The sequence below is a fragment of the Taeniopygia guttata genome, chromosome 3 (assembly GCF_048771995.1).
Source record: "Taeniopygia guttata chromosome 3, bTaeGut7.mat, whole genome shotgun sequence".
NCBI classification, from domain to species: Eukaryota; Metazoa; Chordata; class Aves; order Passeriformes; family Estrildidae; genus Taeniopygia; species Taeniopygia guttata.
The window spans coordinates 104,061,958-104,086,285 of NC_133027.1; the positions used below are offsets into that span (position 1 = coordinate 104,061,958).

At 40.8% G+C, this 24,328-nt stretch overlaps 1 protein-coding gene across 2 annotated transcripts in view; it reads right to left on the reverse strand.

Annotated features, from left to right (window-relative positions):
- The window catches only part of PTPN14 (protein tyrosine phosphatase non-receptor type 14), a 111,389-nt gene that overhangs the window by 49,981 nt on the left and 37,080 nt on the right, over window positions 1-24,328 (reverse strand). The window contains exons 1-3 of one of the 2 annotated variants that reach the window (XM_030269113.4): window positions 21,766-22,931; window positions 21,271-21,596; window positions 14,525-14,694 (exon numbers count right to left, since the gene is read on the reverse strand). In XM_030269113.4, coding sequence (XP_030124973.1) covers window positions 14,525-14,694; window positions 21,271-21,444 — 344 coding nt within the window. In that variant the 5' untranslated portion in view covers window positions 21,445-21,596; window positions 21,766-22,931. Of the gene's footprint in view, window positions 1-14,524; window positions 14,695-21,270; window positions 21,597-21,765; window positions 22,932-24,328 lie in introns of those variants that run through there. The other variant, XM_004175101.6, reaches the window with a different exon arrangement.

Genomic DNA, 24,328 nt, shown 5'->3' on the forward strand with positions numbered 1-24,328 from the left:
ATCGGCCCCACCTACACACAGGTGCTCACCGAGGTGCCGTGGCATGCAGCCCGTGTGCCACTGCCCACTTGGTTAGTCACGTCCTCACAGCAGCAGGTCCCACACACACACAGCAACTCATGTCCCCACATCTCCAGATGGAATAAGACAAAAACAAAATCCTGAAATGGCAGCTGTAAAGAGTCATCCTCACAAAGATGCGAAAGTGCAAAGATTAGCCATGGCTATGTAGGCTGAAGAGTGTTTAACCTCCTGGGGAAGAGAAGCACGAAAAACCCTTCTGTTGGTCTTTCCTGAATTGTAACTAGATTTTGGCAAAAAATGAGATTAGACCCCAAATAGTTAATAATAGCTTATATTTACTTCCTTTATTTCTGTGTGTTGACTCAGTTCAAAATATGCATCTCCCTGCCCTGAAAAACAAAACAGCTAACCCTCAAGCTCTATCTACTGTGGGAAAAGGTGGTTTAAGCTACATATGGAAGCAATATGAGTCAACAGTTTGAAAATTCTCCTGGTAGCCAGCCAGGTTAATGGCCAAGCAGGTTAGAATATCATGCTAAAAAAATGTGGTGAGTTAACTAGAACAAATGTATACTCAAGCTCATACTATGCAATACTGAAAATAAATAGATTACATTTCTTTTTTAATGGTGCTTAAGTACAGGCATAACTATTCTTTGGACCCAAAACAAGCATGAAGAGCTTTCATTGCTCCATTTTCTTCCCCACATTGTGTCAGTTGTAACAATAAAATATAATGTATATACCCCTTAAGCCCCATTTTATTTTTCAATATATATTTTAAAGATTCTCCATCCATACTGCTCTAAACTCTGGAATTACTCAAGTCCACCATGCTTTTCTGGCTAAATGTAGTGTGTTCTGCTGTGCACTCTAGCAAAAGCTGAACTGAGCACAAATACCAGTGAACAACTGGCATACCTACGTAAGCATCCAGAAGCACATCACAAAATAATTGCTTTGTGGGTGCAGAGCAGCATGCAAGTGTATTCAGGTGTTACTTTATTCAAAGAGCAAGTGAACACGTTCAGACTTACAAAAGAATGTGTGCTTAGCCCAAACTTAACAAAACAAACAAAAAAAAAAAGGTCTGGTGAGCCTGCAGTGAAACCTCGTTCATGAATTTATAGAGCTCATTTACAAAACCTGTCAATGAAACCTTTATGTATCATCCCAACCTCACATAATCAATGTCTGAGAAACTTCTACTGATTTAGTGGAATTTTACCTGGTGTAGAGTTAAAAATCCAGTCCATTGGCTACTGCCTTTTACAGTAATCTGTCCTGGCAATAAGAAAACACTGCTTGAAATGTGACACAATGAATTGCTGCCTATCTATAGGTCGTCAGTACAACACCTTATATTCCTGCGAAAAGATTGTTGGAACATCTACATCAGCATCACTGCCGGCAGCAAACAGGAAAACTCAGGTTGCTTCCATCTCCCAGAGACCCCAGTGATCCCAGTGTTTCCAAAGGAATAATTGAAAACAGTCACCCCACACCTCAGTAAATCATGCAACAAAACCACAGCCCAGGAAGTTGTAACATCCCAGTGAACGCAATCCTGCAAAAGTGAACACAGCTCTGATAACAACGGGATGTTGCCAGGGAAATATGTGAATCAGTGCCCTGTTGGGTGGGTAAAATAGATCCATTTCATGAAATGAATAATTATTCTTTGTAAAAGCTTCAAAAACAGCTGAAGATATCAAGTGCAAAAGCAGCTGCCAAAGATAAAACAGTGAACCAGTAAACATCTCATTGCACAGGAATCTGCCATCTTCCGACAGTGAGATTTCTGCCAAATTCTTGTTGAGGTTCTCAGCTGCATAAGGGGCTCCACACAAATGCTTCTTTTAAACACATTTGGAGACTTGAGGGCTGTACTGACATCCAGTTGCAGATCCTTTAGTGCTATACCCTGCCAGTGAGGCAAAAAAATTATTCAGATCACTGCGAAAGGTAAGTTTAGAACTGTTTTCATGATGTGCATATCAGCTACAAGAGAAGGGAAAAAGTTTCCTCCAGCCTGCAAGTACAAACCTCAATACTGCATAAATTTAAATGACGATTGGCAGTGCTACCATAACCAAGATTTCCACTGCCTAATGAATTCTCAAAATTTTAAAAGCTGATAGAAATCCCAAACAAAACCCACACATATGTTTTCTCTCATGCTGCTGCTGCTAGTGGCTTGACCATATCCTGATGCTGTAGAAAAACTTCAGACATCTATCTGGGACTTCTAAATAGAAGACGAATGATCCACAGTTCCCTTTTCAAAACACACAGGAAAGAGAAAATATGTCACCTGCAGAAAGTGATGCACAACAGAGGAATCCTGAATCACACTGTGGAAATGCCCATTTCTTCTCACTGATTGCACAGGAAGTCTAGAACAACCCTCACTCTGTAAGGCTTTATCAGCAACATGACTGAGGCAGGACTGGCATGTGTCACGAAGAGTTTAAGGAGTAAAGTACCTCAGTGTCCCATGGCAGTCTGCACTTCCCTAAGGAAAAACTGCCAAGTCCTGTTACTGCATCATATGGGAAGACAGAGAGGAGAGTCCCAGCCCCAGCCTAGGTAATGCAGTCACCTGTCCAGACCAGTGCCCTAAACTACTCTGGGAGACAAGCCCGAAGCACACACCGGTGTATGAGGTGCACCAGAACAGCCACCCCATGCACAGAGCTCCCCAGTGAGTGGGAAACCTCCCTCTGCAGTGACACATATTGCTGCTACACCTGAGGGGGAAAAAAGGGTAGGCAAGCAGTTTGCAGCAGTCTAAATGACAAAGGCAGTGAGCAGCTCAATTCCTAAACTAGAGGAGGAATTGTCCTTTTCATCTTCAGTTGAGGAGATGCAAAAACGCTGATGGGCACTTCCATGACTCAAGCAGCTAGGGATGACAAGTGTTTTTCCTTTTTCCACTTTTTTTTATCCTTTCTGCTTTAAACCAAAACATTGAAGCTATAATCTTTTTTTCTAAAACTCTCAATTTGCTTTTAGTTACATCTGTCTGGCTTCAGGAGACAACAGTACACTAAGAACCTTCAGGGAGCAAAATCTATCATAACTTATTCAATTGACAGTCATTCCAGCAGCAGGGACTTTTTCATTAAGCTTACAGAAACCTCCCAATTTGTGGGGAATCCCTGTCCATCATGGTGATGGTAGCATGCTCCCACCAGTCAGGAAACATTAGACTCAAATTTCCAGTCTACAGAATATTATTTTTATTTAGAAATAAAACTATTATCAAAGTCTATTCTTTGTTTCTCTGCATTTTGTATCTCTGCATCCTGTCTTAGACCTGACACAGTCCTCAAGAGTAAATTCCTAGGTGAAGGTTTCCTGTAGAGTTTACGAGTGTAAGTAGATGTAGCAAGGCCATGTTGTTAAATACAACTTTTGACACATCCTCCAGCTGTGTAAGCAGAAGCTTACTATCCATACACTCATCCTCTTGCCTTAAGACACTGCAGTTCAAAAAAAGCAGGACACAATTCTCCATTCCAAAAGGTAGGTTAAGTCATAGTTTTCATGAGACTCTACTGCCAATTACAGCAAGATTAAAAATCTCCTTTCAGCACTATTTAAGACAGATGGCTTACTAATACAAAACAAGAAAAAGGGACATGTCCAGATCATACAAGTAGATCTTCAACAAACTTTATAAAAATACACACACACACAGAATGGGTACTGCTGGCAGTACAGCTACAGATACGCAACCACGTGTCTGTGTGGCACTGGGAAATCTAACAGGAGAAAGCCAAGGAGCAAGAAAAGCTGGATTTAAATAGAAGAGAACTCCAGGTTATCACAGTGATCCTCCTAAGAGAAGTGCTTATCACTAAGCAGCGGTGAGGACAGCTTCCTCAGAAGCTGGGAAACAAAAAGCAGCCAGTGTGAACTTATCCAAACACAGCTCCATACATAAAACAAGCTCTTCACTGATGAAAGCAGAAGCCCAGATTTCCAGCCTCAGCACCATTTCAGCTGTCAGATATCACAAAATAAATATATAGGCCACTCAAATTGTTTTTGCTTCCATGCAGGAAGGCAGAAGAACTTTTTTTCCTGCAAGAGAAGCTGGTTAGACCTTCAAAGCAAGTTTCAAAATGCTTAAAATATTTCCTTCTTCTTTATAAAATGTCACAAGTACTGGGTTCAGCCTCATGGACCTTCAGCGCTTCTTTCTGGAAATAAGGCTCAATCCTGGCAGTCTATGTAATCAAGACAAATTTTTAACACAGTGGTTTGCAGCCGTGTCCTAATTCTAAACAGTCACTTCCTCTGCTGACCAGGAATAGGATACAAGGAAATGGGATGAAGCTGCCTTAGGTGAAGTACTTACACTGGGATTGTAAAACAGGGACAAAGCAGGGCTTGTTATGATAAGACAAGAGGTAATGTTTTTAAACTAAATGAGGGTAGATTTAGTCTAGACATAATGAAGAAATTATTTACAGTGAGAGTGATGAGGCCCTGGAAGAGGTGTCCCAGAGAGGTGATGGCTGCCCCATCTCTGGAAACACTTAAGATCAGGCTGGATGGAGCTCTGGGAAGCTCACCTAGTCCCTACTCACTGTAGGTGGGCTGGACTAGATAGGACTTCTAAAGGTCACTTCTAACTCAAATTATTCCATGATTCTTCTGTGATTCCAAGTTCAGATTGGATATGAGGAAAAGATTCTTCACCTGTCGGGTGGTCAGTCACTAGAACAGGCTCTCAGGGCATTGACTACAGTACCAGCCTGTGTTCAAGGAGCATCTGAATGATGCTTTAAATCATATGATTTAGTTTTAGGTAGTTCTAACAGAAGCAGGTAATTGGGCTCAGTGATTGTTACGGGCCCCTTCCAACTTGAAAGATTCGGAGACACCTTGAAGCCATACTATTATTGAAGAATATTTCTTTCTTTGGTAAAACTAGTTTGTTTTTGTTTTTTTTTTTTCTTCTGGTTTTTGAAAACTATAAAATATTTGGAATCATACCTTTCATGCCCTTCTTTACTGGCCCTTTACTAATCTAGTCTGAGATTTGTTCTGAACATGTAAAAAAATCCCAGACTGAAATTCATATCATCACCTCATTCCAAGATCTTCAAAGTTTAGGGAAAACCCTAACATAATAAAAATCACAAGCATGGACAAATAAAGTTGCTACATTGTCGCCAGCTGTGTAATTGTTTCTTTAAAATCTGAATCATTTACACCTGTCAGCCATGGTAAAAGCCATCCACATTGCTTATCCAATGTACAGGCTCAGCCAGTGTCTCCAACAGCAGAGGTGCCCAGGTGCACAAGAAAAGGAGACCCAAAGTACTTTTTCCCAAGTGCAAATGCCTCCACTACCATACCTGCACAGAAGGATTCAACTTGGACTATTTAAGGCCAGAGAAGAAGCTCTCTCAAGTTGTGTAAAGGATGTATCACTACTTTACAAGAAGAGCAGAACCTCAGAATGCAATCTTTGCTTCCGCTTAAAACGGTCCAATAAAAAAAGGCTAGATTACTCCAAAAGTATTTATTCTACCGGAATTGGACATAGAAATAGCTCCCATCAGGAAAGCAATATGTTACCACACGTGACTAAGCCCCAGAGCATAAAATTAGTATTATTTCCTTAGGATCAGATATAAATGTGAATCTGCCCAATGCCAAGACATTCCTGTTGCAACATTTCTAACCACCACAGCCACTGCCTTCAAAGCACAGTAAAGCAAGAATGCAGGCTGAAAGTATCCTACACTGTATTTATAGTTATGCAACACTATTTTTCAGAGTTGCTACATATGTACTGCCCAACCACACACATGAAAACACATTCACTTTCTGGTCCAAAAGCACAGTATAATGTAATAGATTAGATCTAAGCGTCAACAGTTTCTTAAAATATCTGGCACAAAGAGCTCAGCTTTCAATAACCAACACACAGAGAACAAGCTCCCCATTCACTGAAGAAAGTCAGCTGGGAGAAGGGTTTGCCCTCCTCAGCAAATATTTTATAAACAGGGAATTAATGTTGAATCTTAGGTCTTCCTTGAAGGAGTTCTTACTTTTAAGTCAAAGTTTAAACATCTACTAAAATACACATCCAAAAAGAACCAACTGAAAAATATTACTGAAAAGCAAAACAATACATACACTGCAATAATATGAACACAGTAAGAACCAGGCAAATACTGCACATTATTTGTTGTTGCTGTTCTCTAAATACAACATGAAAGCTAATTAAGTATCAGGGTGTTTACAACAAGGCAAGTACAAGACTAATGTGTGTGTTTCATGCTGCACTAGCCACTAATATTAAAAAAGTCTAATAATTAAAACAAAACAATAAAACCATCAAAGGAGCACCAAAACACAAATATCCCAGACTGTCTAAGCCTGGGTGGCCACCCAGGACTTTTAGGACTCATCCAACTTGCATGCAGTTCCAGAACTGCTCCCTTGCCTGGACAACATGAGCCCTAATTCCTGCAGCTAGAAGGAAAAGAAACAAAAAGGAGAAAGAAAAAAAGGGGGGGGAAAAAGGAAAAATAAAAACCAGAAAAAACCCAACATTTCTAAGTTACTTCATGACCCACCCACAATCTTGTCCAACAGAAGAGAGCTGAGATCCCTGAGGACTCAGGACTCCCTGGTTCTACTTAGCAATGAATCCCAGAGCTGGCTTTTCTCCCAGTTTTGGGAGATGGGTGCAGTTCCAGTCAAAAGATGATCAACTTGAGGACCCTGAACAGAACTGGGGCTTGTGTGGTCATGCAGCCTGACAACAGCCATCTAAAACCACGGGAATTGTGTTCCAGCAAAAATTTATTTGCCTCAATTTATAAAATTTCAGCTCCAGAGTTCCTACTGCTTTTCTGGGAGATTCCACCATGATATCTCACAAATACTATCATGAATAAGGCACTTATATTAGTATTTGTCCCAGCTCTTCTTTTGCTGTGTTTCAGTACTCAGCACATACCTACAGCACCTCTATTAGTACTTCAAGTTAAACAGGAAAGAAACAGTACCACCACAAAGGGGGCAGTTGGCACCCCATGCCCTTTCACTGTCCTTTCACACCATTCCTCTGTTCAAAACTTACCCAGTAATTTTACTCCCTGAGTCATTTAGCTGAGAACACAAGTTTTGACGAGATTGATGGGATTAAATTATCTTCCCTTCTAAAGTTTGCCATTCTTATACATTCTTACCCTGTCCTTTTCTGTTCATTTGATACAGCTTCCACGTATAGCAGAAACTGGTTTAATTTATGTAAATCATTTAACATTGCAGTCCACTGATCCAAAGCTCTCTATAAAATAGAAATATGACAGATATATATATATATAATATATATATATATAATTATAAAGTTGGAAATATTCTAGAAGAAGCTACACTGCTTTATGCTACACAAGTGTCCAGCTCAATCTAAGAAAGAAAGGGAACTGAGAAACTTTATAACTGGAAATAGTTAAAAACACAGGACTCTTCTGACCATTAATATGATATTTATGTTGGAGACAACACTTTTGCTCCTTATGAAGAAGAGGTGCATCATCTTTCCAGCACGCAGCTGTTTCTGGTGCCAGGAGGGAGGGCTGCGTGTCAGGGCCTTTCCTGTGTGGTGTGAGTAGAGCTCATCAGCACGAGCACCACGAGTAGCCATTAAACTTCCCAGAAAAGCAGGCAATGAGTACAATCATTTTTCTGGAAACTACATAGCCTGCCTTCAGATAAGATCTTTCCAAGACAGCAGGCATGCCCATAAAAGATGTGCTGGTAAGTACACCATAAACACAAACTGACAAAGGCTCCTAGGAAGAGGCAAGGCAGTGAGACTTCTGCTGCCTGAAAACTAAATTTTTTTCCACTCTTACACACCAGGAACATTTAAGGGTTACATTCTGACTTAAATCTCCAGGTGTAAAAGACCAACTCTGGACTTTTTTTGTTTTAAACACTCCACCTTCTCATTTGCCATGTATCACTCCGTTCTCTCTCATTTACAAATCCACTCAACTAAAACAGGCATCTCTTTTTTCCTCCCATCCTGTATGCTATTTTTCTGTATTTTCATCAAAAATTTGTTACATGTCCATACATTTTTGAGAACCATTGGCATTTTAACAAATCCTATAGGTCTTTCTGTGGTGTAGTAACAAGCACAGCCACACAATTGGTCACAGTCCTCACTTCAGGCAAGCACAGTCCAGGATGTCTGGACCAAATCTGATTGTACACAGTGTGCTGTTTTTTCCAGCACAGTGTGATATTCAAAATAATTATTTTGGACAATGAAGCCAAACCAACTACCATGAGCTCAAAAGTACACACAGAGACTTCTGCAGCCACAAGCTGCAGGTGTGACCAACCATGAAAAGCAAAGCAGCCTCATGGACTTGTCACATGTAAATGTTACATCCTTAACAGCCAAAAGAGTTCCACTTCACTGAGCTTGCCACAAAACCAGGCTGGCACAGGAGGATATGTGATATCCAGCCTTAACACAGAAATTAAAAGCACAGTGTAAGGAGTAGTAACTAGCAGAAAAGACTGCAGGGACTGGTGGAAATCTGCAGCTGATTGGACTTGTATTAAAAGCTAGCTACACAGGAGGATGTGAAACTTTAGCTTTAAAAAAAAAAAGAAAGAAAAGCACAGCAGACTAAAAGCAAAGATAAGCTCAAGTAGGCAAAACATCTAACAAGGACTTTTTTGAGGGAAGGCAAAAAATCCAGTTTTTTTAAAAACAGATTTGTGAAAACATTTTTCCCTGTAAATATTAAGCACTCAAACACTAATTTTTCCCCTCTACTTTATACTCACATAATTTAAAAATTCATATAATCCTAGGAATCTGTACCTCTTTATGCATTAGAAAAGCTTCTGCTTAAAAGGTCGTCAACTAACACTCATAGAAGAACAAAGAAAGGGAAAGGCTGGGAACAGTGAAGAAGAAATATTTCCTTAAACAAAAGACCAGCTACAAGAAATAGTGAAGAAAAGTGTATGGCAGCAATATATCAGGGAAATAAATATTCACTTAGTTAAAAGATGGTTAGTTTGAGGCTGAATTTTCACAGACCATCCAGAGAAGAGGCCTGGGAGTCTCTAATTTTCCACCTGCAAACACATTTATTCCCACACTTTGCAGGTGCAGCCATCCCATTCCAAACACTGCTTCCTTTCACAGGAAAGCTGTACTGCACGTTCTTCTGGGGAAAGGCAGAGCTGACAGCTGAACTTGGGGCAGAAGCCCAGTGCAGCACACTGCAGGTGCTGGAACATGTCCCTCCCTACAGAGCTGTGCATGCCAGACCTACCATGCAGAGCAGCACGGGAGCCCAGCTCCATGGGGGCAGCCACACCGGGAGCTGCTCTCACTTCCCAGAATTGTGTCCCACTCTTCAATAGCACAAAAGCCACTGGATACTACTGAGTAAATACAGAGCACCTAGTAAGATGTTGAAAACTTCTTCCAGGAAAGAAAAAAGAAAACCAGACCAAAAGCACACCTTTATTCCTTCACAGGAGGCACAGCAGTATCACCCGCTAAGAAAGAGGTACCCTGAGGAGCAAAATGTGACTTCAGTTTTCCCTTAGAACTGTGGGAAGGGGAGAAAGAAAAAGGCCCTGGATTGGCTGATAATTGTGCAGAAAGCAGCATCGCACCCACATTTTCAGAAAGCCACAAGAGTGTGTGGGTTCTCTGTTTTTGGAACAAGAGCACAGTGAAAGCAAGCTTGTTTACTTTAGACACTGTACAAAGACTTTTTTTTAAATAAATGCTTGAAAGGATGCCTCCTCTCTGAGGAGTTAGCAGAAAATAAAAGGCAGATTTATATGTCTAATCTATGCAAATATCTACTCTACAGGGCATCACAAAGACTGCTTTATATCAGACAGTATGCAGATCCCAGGTGCTTTAAATATGCCAAAAGCACACACAGCATCTCCATCTGCGATGGCTGCTCACTGAGAACAGCTGGATGACTAAAAAGAGGTTGTCTAAGTAGCCTTCCATGAAAAATGCTTTTTGCTAATGTGCCAATCCCCATACTCCCACCCAAATTACTCCTGCTATAACTGCCATTGAGTCTGAAGAGGGGTTTTTTTTGTTGTTGTTTGCTTGTTTTGGTTTTTTAATTCTGTTTATCACAAATTCTTCTAGAAATTTTCAAATTGTAGAGATCATAACATGGTGAAAACTCCTACTGACAATTTAAGGAATTCTCATGGAGTTCTAATTAATCTGTGAAAATGGAAAACATCTGTGGGACTGGGGACCAGCAGAATGCCATGACCAGTGGCCAGGGAGATGCTGGAGTCACTGAGAGCTTGGAAGAGGCAGGATTAGAATAGGGAATATATACAGATGGGAGGCTCAATTCAAGAGAAAAGAAACAGAGTAGAAAGGATAGAGAAATAAGAGGTCTAAAATGTAGGAAATAGCTTTCCTAAGAGAAGGCTTAATGCCAAGAGTACAAGTATATGAAAGTAAGGCATAGCAATAATATTTATGTCATGGTCACTACCAGAAACAAAAAACAGGTACTCTACAACTGGTGTCTGCTTTCTGTGTTTCCCTGGGACATCCTTGGGAAGCCTCCATCACAGGTCAGGAAACATGACTGCCCTGAGTAGCCCCAGTATTTGCATTCAAAACCACGAATTGAACAAGACTGACAATGTCCTGCAGGTGCTTCTTACCCTGTCCCAGTGATTAACTTCATTCAAAGAGAAAAAAACCTCTACACCACTAATATTTTAATCTTCAAGCAAATGTCACTCTTGTAGCAAAGAAGGAAAGAGCTGCAAGCCACAATCAGATGTGACCTACTAAAACAATTAATGTGCTTCCCAGAGTACTCTTTGCTTCATCTTTTCTTTCAGGTCTCAGAGGTTGGCTTCTAAGAGCTTAAGAGCTAAATAAACTGCTCTGGCAGACTTGTCTTTTCATTTTCTTTACCACAGGCTCTCATGTTATCAGAAACACCTCTTACAAATTAACTACAGGTATCCATCCCAAATGAAGACATGGCAGTACTTGTGTTTATATGGCAGGTGCCTGCAGCTCTGCAGGTCCTAAATAACCAGTTACATGGCCAGCCCAGTAACCCACTCACCCACTCAGCATCAACGAACAATGTGAAATTATGGGGTCACTTGAGCACAAACTGAAATACATGGCACACCTAAACATAAACCCCCTTCTTTATTGCAAGGGTGGCTGAAAAGATTTCCCAGAGTAAGTGTGGAATCTCTCCTTCCATTAATATATTCCATACCCAATGGGAAATGGTCCTAGAGCGATCTCCCCTGGTTGACCTCGCTCTGAGCAATCTCCAGAGATACCTTCCAGCCTCAACCACTCTGCAACTGCTGCTTGTGTTTGACTTCATTAAATCATCTGTCCTTCCCACCCTGTGAGGGACAGCACTGACTTCTCACTGCACTGCTATTCCACCCCTTTCCCAGCATGGCACATGTGGGCAGGTTTCCATCAAGTCTGTCCAGCACTGGAACACAGTTCTTGGAGCAGTGTTACTCACCTTTACTTCTGCCTCCACACTTGGCTTGCCAATACAGAAGGTTACCAGAGAAACCACAACGAGCTCCTGACCACTACCAAAACCTGCAGGCAGTTAAAATCCAGGGGCCTGGAGGCATAATTAGCATATTCTACCTCCAGTAGTAATGATAAGATGTAAAGGAGTTTTAATTTTATAAATACTGTAATGTTGGTACCAGGATTCTTCCTGTTGGTCCCAACCACCAAAGAACAGTGAAACACAAAATGGTACACATATTGTTTTGAAGAGATATTTCAGATGATCTTTCAAACAAAATTATTAAGGAACACTACCTCAGACTCAGTGACCAACACCCTAAGTAATGCTCCTTCTCAGCCAACAGAGTCTAAAATATTTGCATCATTTTCCCTTTTTGCAATGACAGTATGTGAGGCACAGGAGGTTGCAGTCACTGGAAACAGGAAGGAATATTCAATTTGGCGACAATTTTTTTCAAAACCAGCTATCAAGTCTATAATCCTACAGCTCAGAGGCAGAGTAAACCAGCTCAGGAAACCAACTCCCTAGTTTTTGAATACTTGTGCATTATGTCAGTATTTGCTGAAGCATTCTCATAAGACTTCATCATCTTCAAGGAATATTAATCAACCCTGGAAACCCTGGAGTCTACAATTAACTAAAAGCTTGCTGCTGAGAGATGGGTTTCACCTCCAACTCCAAACACAGCCAGGCAAGTTCAGGGCTGGAAATGTTTCCACTCGGAGAAGGTTACAAAGGTGACAGGTCAACTGCTGGCAGTACTGTCACCACCTCTGCATCTTTGGCCTTTGGTGGTGGTTGTGTTTTGGGGTTGGGTTTGTTTGTGGTGGTTCTGCAGCCTCCCAGAAAGGGATGAAGTGTCTCATCACAAGTTCTACATTTCAGACAGATTTGTCATTTGTACCTAAATATAAGTCAAATACACAGGCACTGAGTGGGTGAGTCCAGTGCCTACCTCAACATCACATGTAATATCATGATCAAGTCTAATCCTAGAAGCAGCCACTAACAAAATAAAAGCAAATGTTGAATCAATTTACCAAGAGACAAAAAAAAAAAAACCCACAAAAAACTCTATAAGCCCACATCCATCTGTGCATCTAATCAGGTTTTAAACAAAGACTTTCTCTGCCAGTTGTTTTAGAAGAATCCTCCAGGTCCCCACCATTGCCTCAAACATCAATCTACCTATTGCACAGTTGAAGGTTTGCTGCCATCACACCATCTACAGAGCAGCAATTCCACTCCATGAAACAAACAAATAAATCTTAACGGGCTATTCTATATCTTAAATTCAGTAAATTGCTGGCTTTGCTACAAACCTTTAGAAAGGCACTTATAAGACTCTACAGCTTATGCTATCAATCACTTCAGAAAGAAAAACAATTCAGCAGCCACTCCAATTGAGAGTGCTGTGAAGTTCAATTGTCACTGAAATGCTTTGTTATTACCAGCCTGGGCAGAATGAGCAAATATACCTCGGCAGGTGAGCTATGAATGAGCAATCAGCACTGCAGGCTGCAGCTTGAAGAGATAATAGCATCCAAGTAGCTACAATGCTTCTTCCTTGTACACAGCTAGGCCAGGATTGGGCTGACAAATTGAGCAACACAACATTTCAGACATTCCGTCTGCACGCTAAAATCATTCTGAAGGAAAAGGTACTGAGGCTTCCCTCTCCCAGCGCGTACAAAGGAGGAACACACAGATACAGACAAGCATCACTGTTTGGTCTGTTCTCAGAGAAATTGAAGTTTTATGATGTTTTTATCCCACTCTTTGGCAAGACTTCAGCACACGCAGTAGTCAAGGGATGGCTTGACAGCTGCCATTTCAAGACACAACTTTTTCACATCCTACCAACGCCAACTCCCCAGCTCAGTGTCAAATAAAGATCCTTTAAAATACACAATCTGCAATATAAGAAATTGCTTCATATCTTGCACGCCTTCTAGAATTAGGGCCATTCTTTCTTCACTATTTATATATATTTTTCTAGCTATTATGACCAGTTGGTGAATTCTAGCAACAGCAGGTTTTTTCCAGTGGCAAGGCTTCTGCCACCCTGATGCCTTCACCCACTTATTCCAGGCTTTACCTTCAGTTCTGCTGGCACAACTTTGCTCAGACGAGATAAATGAAATAATTCTGGTTAAAAAGAAAACAATTCCACCCCTTTTTAGGTGAGGTGGGCTTTTTTCTCCTCACTCTCTTTTTTGTATTATTAAATTTCAATACAGCACAGATGTGCAAAAACCACACAGTGATGTGGTTTTACAAAAATAGCCCCTCAAAACAGTTGTACTGTTACAAATGCAGCACAGGGCTCTGAATAAAAGAGTAATTCCCACTGAAGTTGTTTGCAAAGGTACGCCCTGATCATAATTAAAGGACTAATGCCCTCTTAACAGTTTTAATCTTTTTGTGAAGCATAAGGGAAAATCAAGAGTGGGATGAGCAAAACTTGGGGAAAAAATGCCAAAGTTCATTTTCACCAAAGCACACGTAGGCTTAAAAATCATAAACTAAAACTCTATATAGAGTTTCTTTGTGGCTTCCTTTTCATCAGTAGAAAGTTACAGAAGAAAAAACATGGTCACCATGGTCCTTTTTAAAACTGATGTCAGATTTTTAGTCATATAACTATTACTCCAATTTTTTCCCTGCACTTGGTCATGCACAATCATTCAGTGAGACAGATTTTTTTTTTTCCTTCTTCCCAAGCAGACATAATCAAATGGTGACTTCTCCAATTTTTTCCCATTTGGGCAATCATCAGGAAAGGAAATAACCAGATGACACCTGAGCAAATACTGAATGCCAGAAACAGAGCAACTGCTTCTCTCAGATGCTCTATCACAGTCCCATTCTCTCCCAGCTCTATCACAATACTGTGAACAGAGGGAAGCACATACCTTGTTACCTCCTGCTGCAGTCGGGAAACACTGGGCACATAGAACATCACCCCAAAGAAAAGCAAAGGCTCATTGGCAAATTTGTCCAGCTGCTTCTTCAGAGGCTTTTCCAGTTCAACCCAGCGGTCTTGCTGGTTCTTGCTGAGAAACCAAAGGCCGAAGTAGTGAGTCTAGATAAAGAAACATATGAGTGTCAGTTTACCTTTGCCAGCTAGATCACTCACACAATGTCACAAATGCAAATAAGAACAGCTGTCATTGTGTACATTTTTCCATATGCAAAATCAGAGTAATTTCTTTTTTACTGCCCTTTTTTTGTGGGACATTTTGAAGACAACGACAAATTAATATTGCAATATATTTCACAGTGCACTACCTGCCTCCTACCATCTCTCTCAAATGCATATTGAAGAGGTCTACCTGACACTGCAGCACAGGTGACATAAATGATTTACAGAAAGTGCCCGAGTGTTTTCTAAAGGGACACCTGTGCTTTGTGAACAGACAGCAAACACTAAGCCTGAATTAAAGTGCAAAGGCTTCATGAGACTTTGGATCGGGCCCACTGCACACGAAGGACAAGGACTCTTCCAACTAGAAAAAAAAAATAAAGCAAACCCACATGCATATGTTAAAATATATCCACCAATACCAGAACTATTTACCCAACACAGAATTGTTCACTCTTCTTTTTTTTTTAACACACTCAGAAGGTTTTATGAGGGACAAGTAGACACTTAGAACACGCATATCGCACACAAGTTGTTTGCTCTAGGCTCTACAGAAATACCAGGTTGGAAACCTCAGCTGTTTCCTGCCCAGTGCAAATCTCAATGGCTGCAGCAGCTACTGTATGAGCCACGTGGGACTGCTGCTGGTGAAGAGGAATTAACACAGAACAGCACTCAGAACTAGAGCTACAAAGTGGCAATAAAGCAGCTGAAGAATAGCCAATCCATCATGAAGGATTTTATTGAAAAGCACTTCACCATCAAGTACTATAACTACAGATCTGAAGAAAAAGTGAAAAACACTGTAGCAGACAAATTGCAGATGTTAAACTTTGCAAAATCCACCATGAACAGCCTGTTTCATGCTGGTAGGACTTAGCACACAACACAAGGACAAGTAATAGAATACCAAAAATTTTAAATGTTTACAAATGGCAACAAACCAGCGGGGGAAACACTGCTCCAATTATTTTATAGCTGAGGGCATGCAAGAGACAATCATGCAAGACTCTGAATGGGAGCACAGGTGTACTTACTTTAGGGTCTCATTACATACATTTTTTCAACTTTGGACAAAATCCAGACTAGCATTTAACTAAGGTGATAACTAATTCAACTTGATTCCTCATTTAAGCCTAGCAAACAGCTTGAGCACTGCTCAGTCTGGTACAGTGAAGCAAACTTGTTCTTTTGTAGTATTTCCTCCTAGAAATTAAAGGTATCTTCAATAAATCAGTCAATCAATCAATCCATCTACCTATCTAGGGCACAAATAAATCAAGTAGTCAGCGTCTCCCACAGGATAAACTTCAAACAAAACTAACCTCACAAATGTTCCCTGATATAGTTCTACTCTCCCTTTGTAGTCACCAGTGGATAAAAGGTTCTTTCTGATGAGTTCATCATGGTAGTAATTAGATTAAAATGAAGGTGGGAGGGACAGTGGAGGCAACAGAGAAAAGGAATTAATGTGAAGGCAGAAAAAAGCAGTGATTTTACCACCTCTAAGGGAATTCCTTTAACACACTTGAAAATCACTGCAGGGAAGCTAATCCTCAGCAAAAAACAGTGTGGAGATGCAAAAACAGAGCTTCCATGTTACTTGAAAAAGTAAACATTCACAACACCTAGAACCCAAATTTGAAGTGTGAAGTACTTTAAAACACCTACTAACAAAGAAGAATTGGACTCTGAAGTCTAGAAGAGTTATTCAAGGAATTAAGGTGTTGCAGTGAAACAGCCCAAATGAGCACAGACCCTCCCCTTCGAGTGAGGGCTGGGAGACAGCACAAGTTTAGATTTGCTACAGTAGAAAGGTTCTTCAAGTACCAAATCAAGAAGCAATTCCAAGGAACAAGAAGTAAATGAAACACAGTGTTGAAGCTTCTAGATTAGAGCAGGTACTGTGGAGCAAACATGGCAGCACACATTTTGCACAACTAGAAGACAGCTGTTTTCCTGGAAAGCAGCCTGGAGAGGATCAAGGTATTGCAGCTGAAGCACATGAACTGATAACAGATCAGAATTCATGTCAAAAATGAGAGATAATCCACACAGTTATTTGAACAACAGGTCCCTGTTGTCAGCAACTTCACTTCTTAAAAATGTAATGTGTTTTTTAAGAACCTACAGTTGAGGACTCCTGTGGCCACTACCATGCACACCTGAAGAGACCCTCCTGTTGAGGAATATCAGTAATCCCTAAAAAGGAACAGAAGAATGTGGAACTGGAAATGGCTGGACCATCAATTTCAGCATGCTATGAGAAGGCACTTGGCTTGGCTCTCCAGAAGGCAAGTCAAGCCATGCTGTCCAGTCCACAAAGCACCCCAAAAATTAGTTGAGGTTATAAAAAAATGAGATCTTCTATAAGCAGCTGATTGAAAACTAAGTTGATTCCAAAAGCTGGTCTGTTTGTCTATCTCTACAAAGTGAACCACTGACTTCACTCAGATTTCCATGGAATCAGTATCGATGCCTACAGCTGTCAGGCTCTGAAGTAACACATTTTACCCTAGAGGTTTTAAAATTTGTCTCACCTACCACACATGACTTCATATGTGGTACAAGGAAATTGGTTTACACTCCTCCAGGAGCTGTGGTCATCTGCTAAAGCAGCAAACAAGAACCAGAGCACCTGGGTGCCCGAATGAAAAGGTGATTCACAAAATACAGTGAGTCGCAACACCAGACATACAAAAACTGCACTGGAAAGTCTTAAAATAGGTGACATTATAGCTGCCAGTTCAGAAGGAAACATATTTGTTTTGAACTTGGCCTTAATTATCCTCCCAAGTCCAGAACTACCCCTGCCTTTATGCTGGGCCAAACAAGTAGAATTGTCACTCTCAGGAGATGACAGAATATTACTAAATCAGCAAATGTCATTCTAAAAGATTCATCAAGCCCAGCTCAGTGTTTGTTAAAGCATCTGGTTAACTGGACAACTAAATATTTATCCTTAAGAAAGAGATGAAGTTCCAGCTTCTTCAGGCAAAAAAATATTAAGCCCTGCTATGCCAGGGCACTAGAACAGAGGGAGAGGTGCTATTTACAGCAGCCACTTATTCATAGAAGGTCTTTTGTCCAAGCACTGACTGAACTCCATCTTGGCTTTGTTGGCAAGATGAGTCAAACCAAGCCACGCTTGGAGGCAATCTGTCTGCAAAACCCCAGGTTTCAGTTGTGCCTAAAAGAAAAAAGCACCTTCTGGGCCACTAAAGTGAAGGTCAGAACAGCAGCAAAAGGCCACCTCTGCACAGTGGATAGTATCTGCTTGTGGTGCTCAGCTCACCAACCTCCTGCTTTGGTTTGAGGCTTATAGGATCACAGTGATGGACATACCATTGTGAAAATTGGCTCACAAGAATAATTTTGGTTGGAAAGAACCTTTTTGCCCTCTCCCCCACTTACAATACATCATAGCATAGCACCTTTCAACATTTTAACATGTTAGAAAGTGAACTTAAAAGGAAAAAAAAAAAAAAGAAACATGAAGACTCCCAACAGATTTGTACAGATTACTTGGCTACTGCAAGCAGGTTCACTTAGTTTGGAAGTGGAATGGGAAAATGCCATTTTATTGGGGAAAAAATCCTTTCTATAATATGTGCACATACATACAAGATTATAAAATTACATTCTTGACCTTGTCTTTCCTCTCCCTTCCTCCCCTCTTCTTGTCTTTACCTCTTACATAATGCTGGAATAAGAGCTAATTTTATTGGAACTGGTAACTGTTCAAGTAGACGACTTGATACTTTGTCAAGAGCTTTGCTGAAAAGGATAAAACCAGATTTTACAGTAGTTACATGGCTCCACTTTCTATTGACCTATTCCTGAACCCTGAGTCAGTCAGGCAGGGAGTTGCATTCCCCAGAGATCAAATAGAAATATGCATAATCCACCAGATACTGTTTTTCAGTCATGTGTGGTATGATCGACAGTCCCTCACAAGGCAAAATCTCAGAGTTTTACTTTTCAGCAGGAAGGGATTGGACAGTTTGTTTATTTCTAAGAAATTGGATTGAGTGAGATATGGATGCATTCCTAACTTGAAGGTAAAAGTTGTGGTACACCTGGGATTTATTTGAACATAAGACCAAACTGAGGTATTACCTGAGACTGCATGGAGGAGACAAACAGGATTTTAGCACTGTTTTGTTAGCATGGGACTTAATGAAGGTTGGCTTATCCTTACTTGTACATCACAGATTGCAAATCAGGATTTCTAAGAAATGGCATACATGCCAGCTGCAGTTTTTGCTGCATTCAGGGAATTTTAAGAGTCTGTCTCTGATACGAATGCTTGCAAGGATTTTTGGCTCAGGTAAAAAGCATGCCTAAGGTATACTTAACAGGCTTCTCTACTCAGCTATCCAGTTGCACAAATCTTGTAGAAATTTGAGCTTTGTGAAAATATTTTTGACCCTTCTGTAGAATTTGGGTCAACAGTGAGCTCAAAAACTATGGTAAACCATAGAGAGGAAAGGGTACAGTCATCAAATTACATCATCGTCTTTATGAACAGGGGCAGAAAAATTAAATTTGGGGTCTGAAAGAAAGAACAGCACCAGGCACCTCCAAGTTTGCCAGCTCCAATTATTCCTCATCCAAGGAGCAAAAGAAGATACAGGGAGACCCTCTCAGAGTTGAAAGAGGTAGGTAATTCTCTCCTTAAAAAAAAAAAAAAAAACCAAAACACCCACTTCTGTCAAAAAATGCTGCACTGTTGAAATCTGAACTTTACAAAACCAGTTCAACGATGCCAAAACCTTGTTTAGAAAAAAAAGTAGGGAGGGTGATGAAAGAAAGGGAATGCGTTCCAACAACATCAAAGCATTCTCTTCTATGTTGTTAAAATATTTTTTTATCTTGAAACATAGACTTTTTGTGCTGACATATTTCTTTTTGCATGACAGAAATAATTTTGAAAATTAAAAAAACCCAAAGCAATAGAAAACCCCCACAGAACTGAACATGGACCAAAAGAGCTTCTTTTGCAAATTTACTGTCTAATTTCATCTCTCTGGAAAATTTTGGAAACTTTTGGAACAAAGTGGAACAAAACATGTTCTGAAATCACAAAATGCTGTGTGGAAAAGAAGACTAACCCGCTGACAGAGCTATTGTTTGCAAATGCAGGTGGACCTCCAGAGAGAATCAGGAGGCCCCAGACTTCTGCCACACCAACTAGATAAGCTCACAAGGAACATGAGGAGAATCACTTCATTCATTTCAATGCTTTCTGCATTGGAAGGAAAGAGAGAAGTTAGGTTCTTCCCTAAGGACATGCTGGGGCATCACCAACAGCAAGAAAAAAGAAAGGAAAAGTTATTTATTGATAAATCTTCATCTCTGTAAGTAAAGGCGGGGGGGGGGGGGGGAGGGGAAGATCATCCTACTAAAATTCATGCTAAAACAAACAAACACCAAACCAAAAAACAAAACAAAAAAAAAACCCCTACCCAATTATGAAAAACACGAGCAATAGTCCCTCTGCCCTATTCCTGCCTGCATATTCCCCAGACTGTTCTGGACAGGCACACATAGAATGAGATTCTTCTCCCATTCTTTATCATTATAAAAAAAGAATAAGAAAGAATTTTTGTTTAGTTTTCAGATATTGTAGTTATTTGTATACTACCTTCCAGCTGACCCCACTACCATGGACAAGCTGCATAAGACACTGAAAGATTTTTAATTTCCCAGCTGTGTTTACAGACAGTATCAGCCAGGACAGCCAGATGATAACATAGCAACTTCCAGGCAATGGTTTTCTATTTATGATTTGCAGAAGTCTAGAAGCATGTAGGATACACATAGAGAAGGTAAGAAAAGTCAGTCAGTTCACCTGTGCCAGGTACACTGGAGAGGTATTTCTATAAAGGATTCAACACTTAAACAATAAACTGCCGCAAGAAGTAGAAAACTAAAGATTTCAGTCTTGAATAGAAACTGCTTTCTTCAACATTTCCAGAAGCACTGGGAATGTAGAAAAAACCTTTTAGGATTTCAGATGTGAAATATTAAACAAAAGCAAGAGGAAGAGAAAACCCACCATCCTCCAAGTGTTACTAGCAAAACACAATTGTTACTGTTGCCTACTTTAGTTTTATAGTAACAAGAGTATTTACATGAAGGCAGATGTTTAAAAGCCAGTAGTCTCCTTTCCCATTACATAACTCAGCATCAGTGTCCTGAAACCAGGGCTACATTCAGAAAAAAGTTACTGTAACTTGTCCTTTGGCATCCCAGCTCAAAAAGTAACACTCGTGGCTTTCTAAGAAAAGAAACTTCGTGTTACAAAGAGCTCTCAGAGCTATGATGGATGAGCAACAGCCCAAAGCCCCGAAGGTCGGTTTTTCATGCAATCAGAGTATGTTTGTCCAAGCTCCAGCTGCTGATCATATCTGGCCAGCCCCGAGAACAACATGACTCAAACGCACAGACTGCCTGAGCTAAAAATGTGCCCAATTAGGCAGTGACAGATGGTCCTTCCCGGGCTACCCTTACCTCGCGTAATTCCAGCCTCTGAGCGACAGCTTCCAGGCACTCCTGCCCCGTGCTCTCCACGGACAGGGTGCACTCGATCACGTTGCTGTCCAGCAGACGGATCCTGGTCACAAAGCAGTTCTTGCTCAGGACGTTGTAGCGCCTGGTCCGCCGCAGTTTCAGCCCGAAAGGCATGGCTGGGAGCCAGCAGGGTCGCCCCTTCCCCGGGCTCTTCCCACAGCTATCAGCACACTTGGCCGCTCCCCTCCAAGGCGTCTTCAGCTGGCACTACTCTCCTCCAGACACGGAGGTAGCTGTCCATTCCTGGGGCAAGCTCCGAGGGGTTCCTGCAAAACACACACATGTAAGTAGAAAGAAGTGTGAAATAAGATGTTCCCGAAGTTAAGCGGGAAAAAAAAAAAAAAAAAAAAGTTTAAGAGTCACATTTAAAACCATGAAATAAACACCTCCACACACAGGATTGCCAGGCACTTACTACATATCCCAAACGAATACCTTATACAAGAAATCTTCCAAAATACTGTTTTGGCGCTGAATTTAAAGCACGGATTTAATTGCAAAGCCGTCCTTTGAGAGGCTCAGTACAAACAGCAACTCTACGGGGCACTCATCCAGAGGTGCTAACTCTCCCACCATTACCCCCACCACAGGGGTCTATAACATAATCTTGAGTTTTCATGCCCTCGGGCCAGCTTTGAGAACTCGTTCAAAAACCTAAGGAATAGAGGCTTTGAAAAGAGGTGCGATCTTGAAAGAAGAAAGGCTGGCTGCAGGTCCGCAGGAAATGCAGGCACTCAGCACCTCCGAAAAAATCAAACCTAAAATATGCATATGAAAAGCAAGAAGCATCCGAACCATTTCAGAGGAGCCTCCTCCGAGGCGATCCCTCGCGTTTTGCTGGCTTCCAGCTCCGAACCCTCCTAAGTGGAATGAGTAATGGCACGAACGCGACTGCCAGAGACCAGGGCAACACCGAGTGGGAGGAAGAGAACACATATTCTAGATATTGTTTCTAACTAGTACTCCTAAAATTTATCAGGGACATATGCAACTGCTGAGCCAAAACACAAGGGAAACAGAAGAACTAGAGATACAGGAGTAATGACATTTAAGATGTATGATCCTCACCTACAAGAACCACTTCTTTTAAAGCGAAACACACCAAAAAAGTTTAGTTAAGAGCAGGTTCAAGATGAACTAAAAGAAAGCATTTGCACTGACATGACCAGCTCTAAAATGCCACTTGCCATGTGCCGAGAAGAATGAAGCAAATAGCAAATTACTTGCTACCAGGTCTTCCTGTTTTTCTTTGACTATTCTGGAGCAAAAAGTAGAGGAACACCAATGGTGGCATTTAAGAGCCCATTTCTCTTGACCAATAGTACTGCAAATGAAAAACTAGATCTCATTTCCTTATTTCTTAAGAAAAGCAAGGGAAGGCAATGCCAGCAGAGTATGCATCACTTGAATGCATCAGCTGAGTGTGGCATTTCAAACAGATAGTACATTGCCCACACGTATCCCTTGGCACAGAACTGCATGAATCAGTTATTTTCAGGTTTTACTGAATTTAGTTGCTATGGAGATAATTAAAAGATGCCCAATTGACTACAGTGTTTATCATTACACTAGAAAAACAACTATCACATTTTTACATGAAGTGTATTTTCCAAAGCTAGTATAACTTGACATTTATTAGGGAGTTAGAGCAACACGAATACAACAAATAAAAAAAAAAACAACCCACACAAACAGAAAACTACTGGTTAGGTGTGTGACTAGCCTGGTAGTCTACCAGCATCACCAGACAAAAGCCTAGAGACTGAGAGGGAGCACTGCTATGTGACTGATGTGCAAACAAACCTATCAAATTAGCTGATGTGGTTTAATCTCCCATTTTTAGCTTTAATGGGTACAGACATAATGTATTATTTTCAGGTAATTGCATGAGAGAGCTGTTATACCTTGCATTGCTCTAACATCAGAAGCCATCAAAGACATAAATACAACCTCACAACAATCTGATGAGGCAGGGACATGTTACCCAAGAGCTGCATAAAAGGAGTTGGAACAAACATTCACCAGTTTGTCCAACACTGCTCAGGAGAGTGGCTGCAGACCTCAGAATAACCATGCAGGACAGGCTACTGCTTTAACCCCTGGCCAATTACTCACCAACTACCTTGTTGACCAACCTATCCAAAACTACTGCCTGAATCTGGAAAGTGGGAAGAATGAAAGAAAATTACAGAGAGGAAAGGGTGTGGAGGACTACATCTTGTCAAAGACAGCATTTTTGTTCAGTCTCTGGCTTCCCAGATTATTTCAAGTTTGACACAAGGAGAGTTTTAGCTAGCTAATTCAATTTCTAAAGAGACTTTTCTCTTTCATTACTGTCAGTTGCACATATTTCTTTGCAGAGCACGAGCCATTCCCTGTATAGTAATTGTACAGTTAGCAGTAGCCTAAGGATGAAATAAATGTTAATTAAAAAACCCCAAGTGTTTGGCCCTGCTGTCCAGGTACAGCTACAGCTGGACAAGCCATCCCAGAAGGCGAGTGTACAAACGTGCTATTCTGGGACCAGCCCATCAGCTCCCGTATGCCAGAAATTTCAACATGGATGGGACATTGATCTAAGTTGTATCATACACTCAGGAAAACAAGGCCAGTATTTCCCCACTTTTCAAAAGCTGTAAAGAAACAGGAGTTTTCCCTTAATTCTGCTGAGGGCAATCAGCTGCCACCATTTTCTCAAGGTGCAGATGTACAAGTGGGTTAATGGATGCACTTCGTGTGGATGCACTTTCATGTAACTCAAATATATATATATGAATGCTCAATGACAAGTCACTCACATGAAAGGTCACACTTAAACTATTTTCCAGTTAAAAAATTGAATGAGATGGCAAGGCTGGAAATGCTTAAAACCAGCTCAGATTGCCCCAGCTTGTAAAAACTATTAATTCTCAATTCAGTGCAGAGGTCTGAGTTTTGTATTTACACATATTCTGGATGGATGACCAATTTCTTACTGGGTTTTCTGTTAAAGTAACTA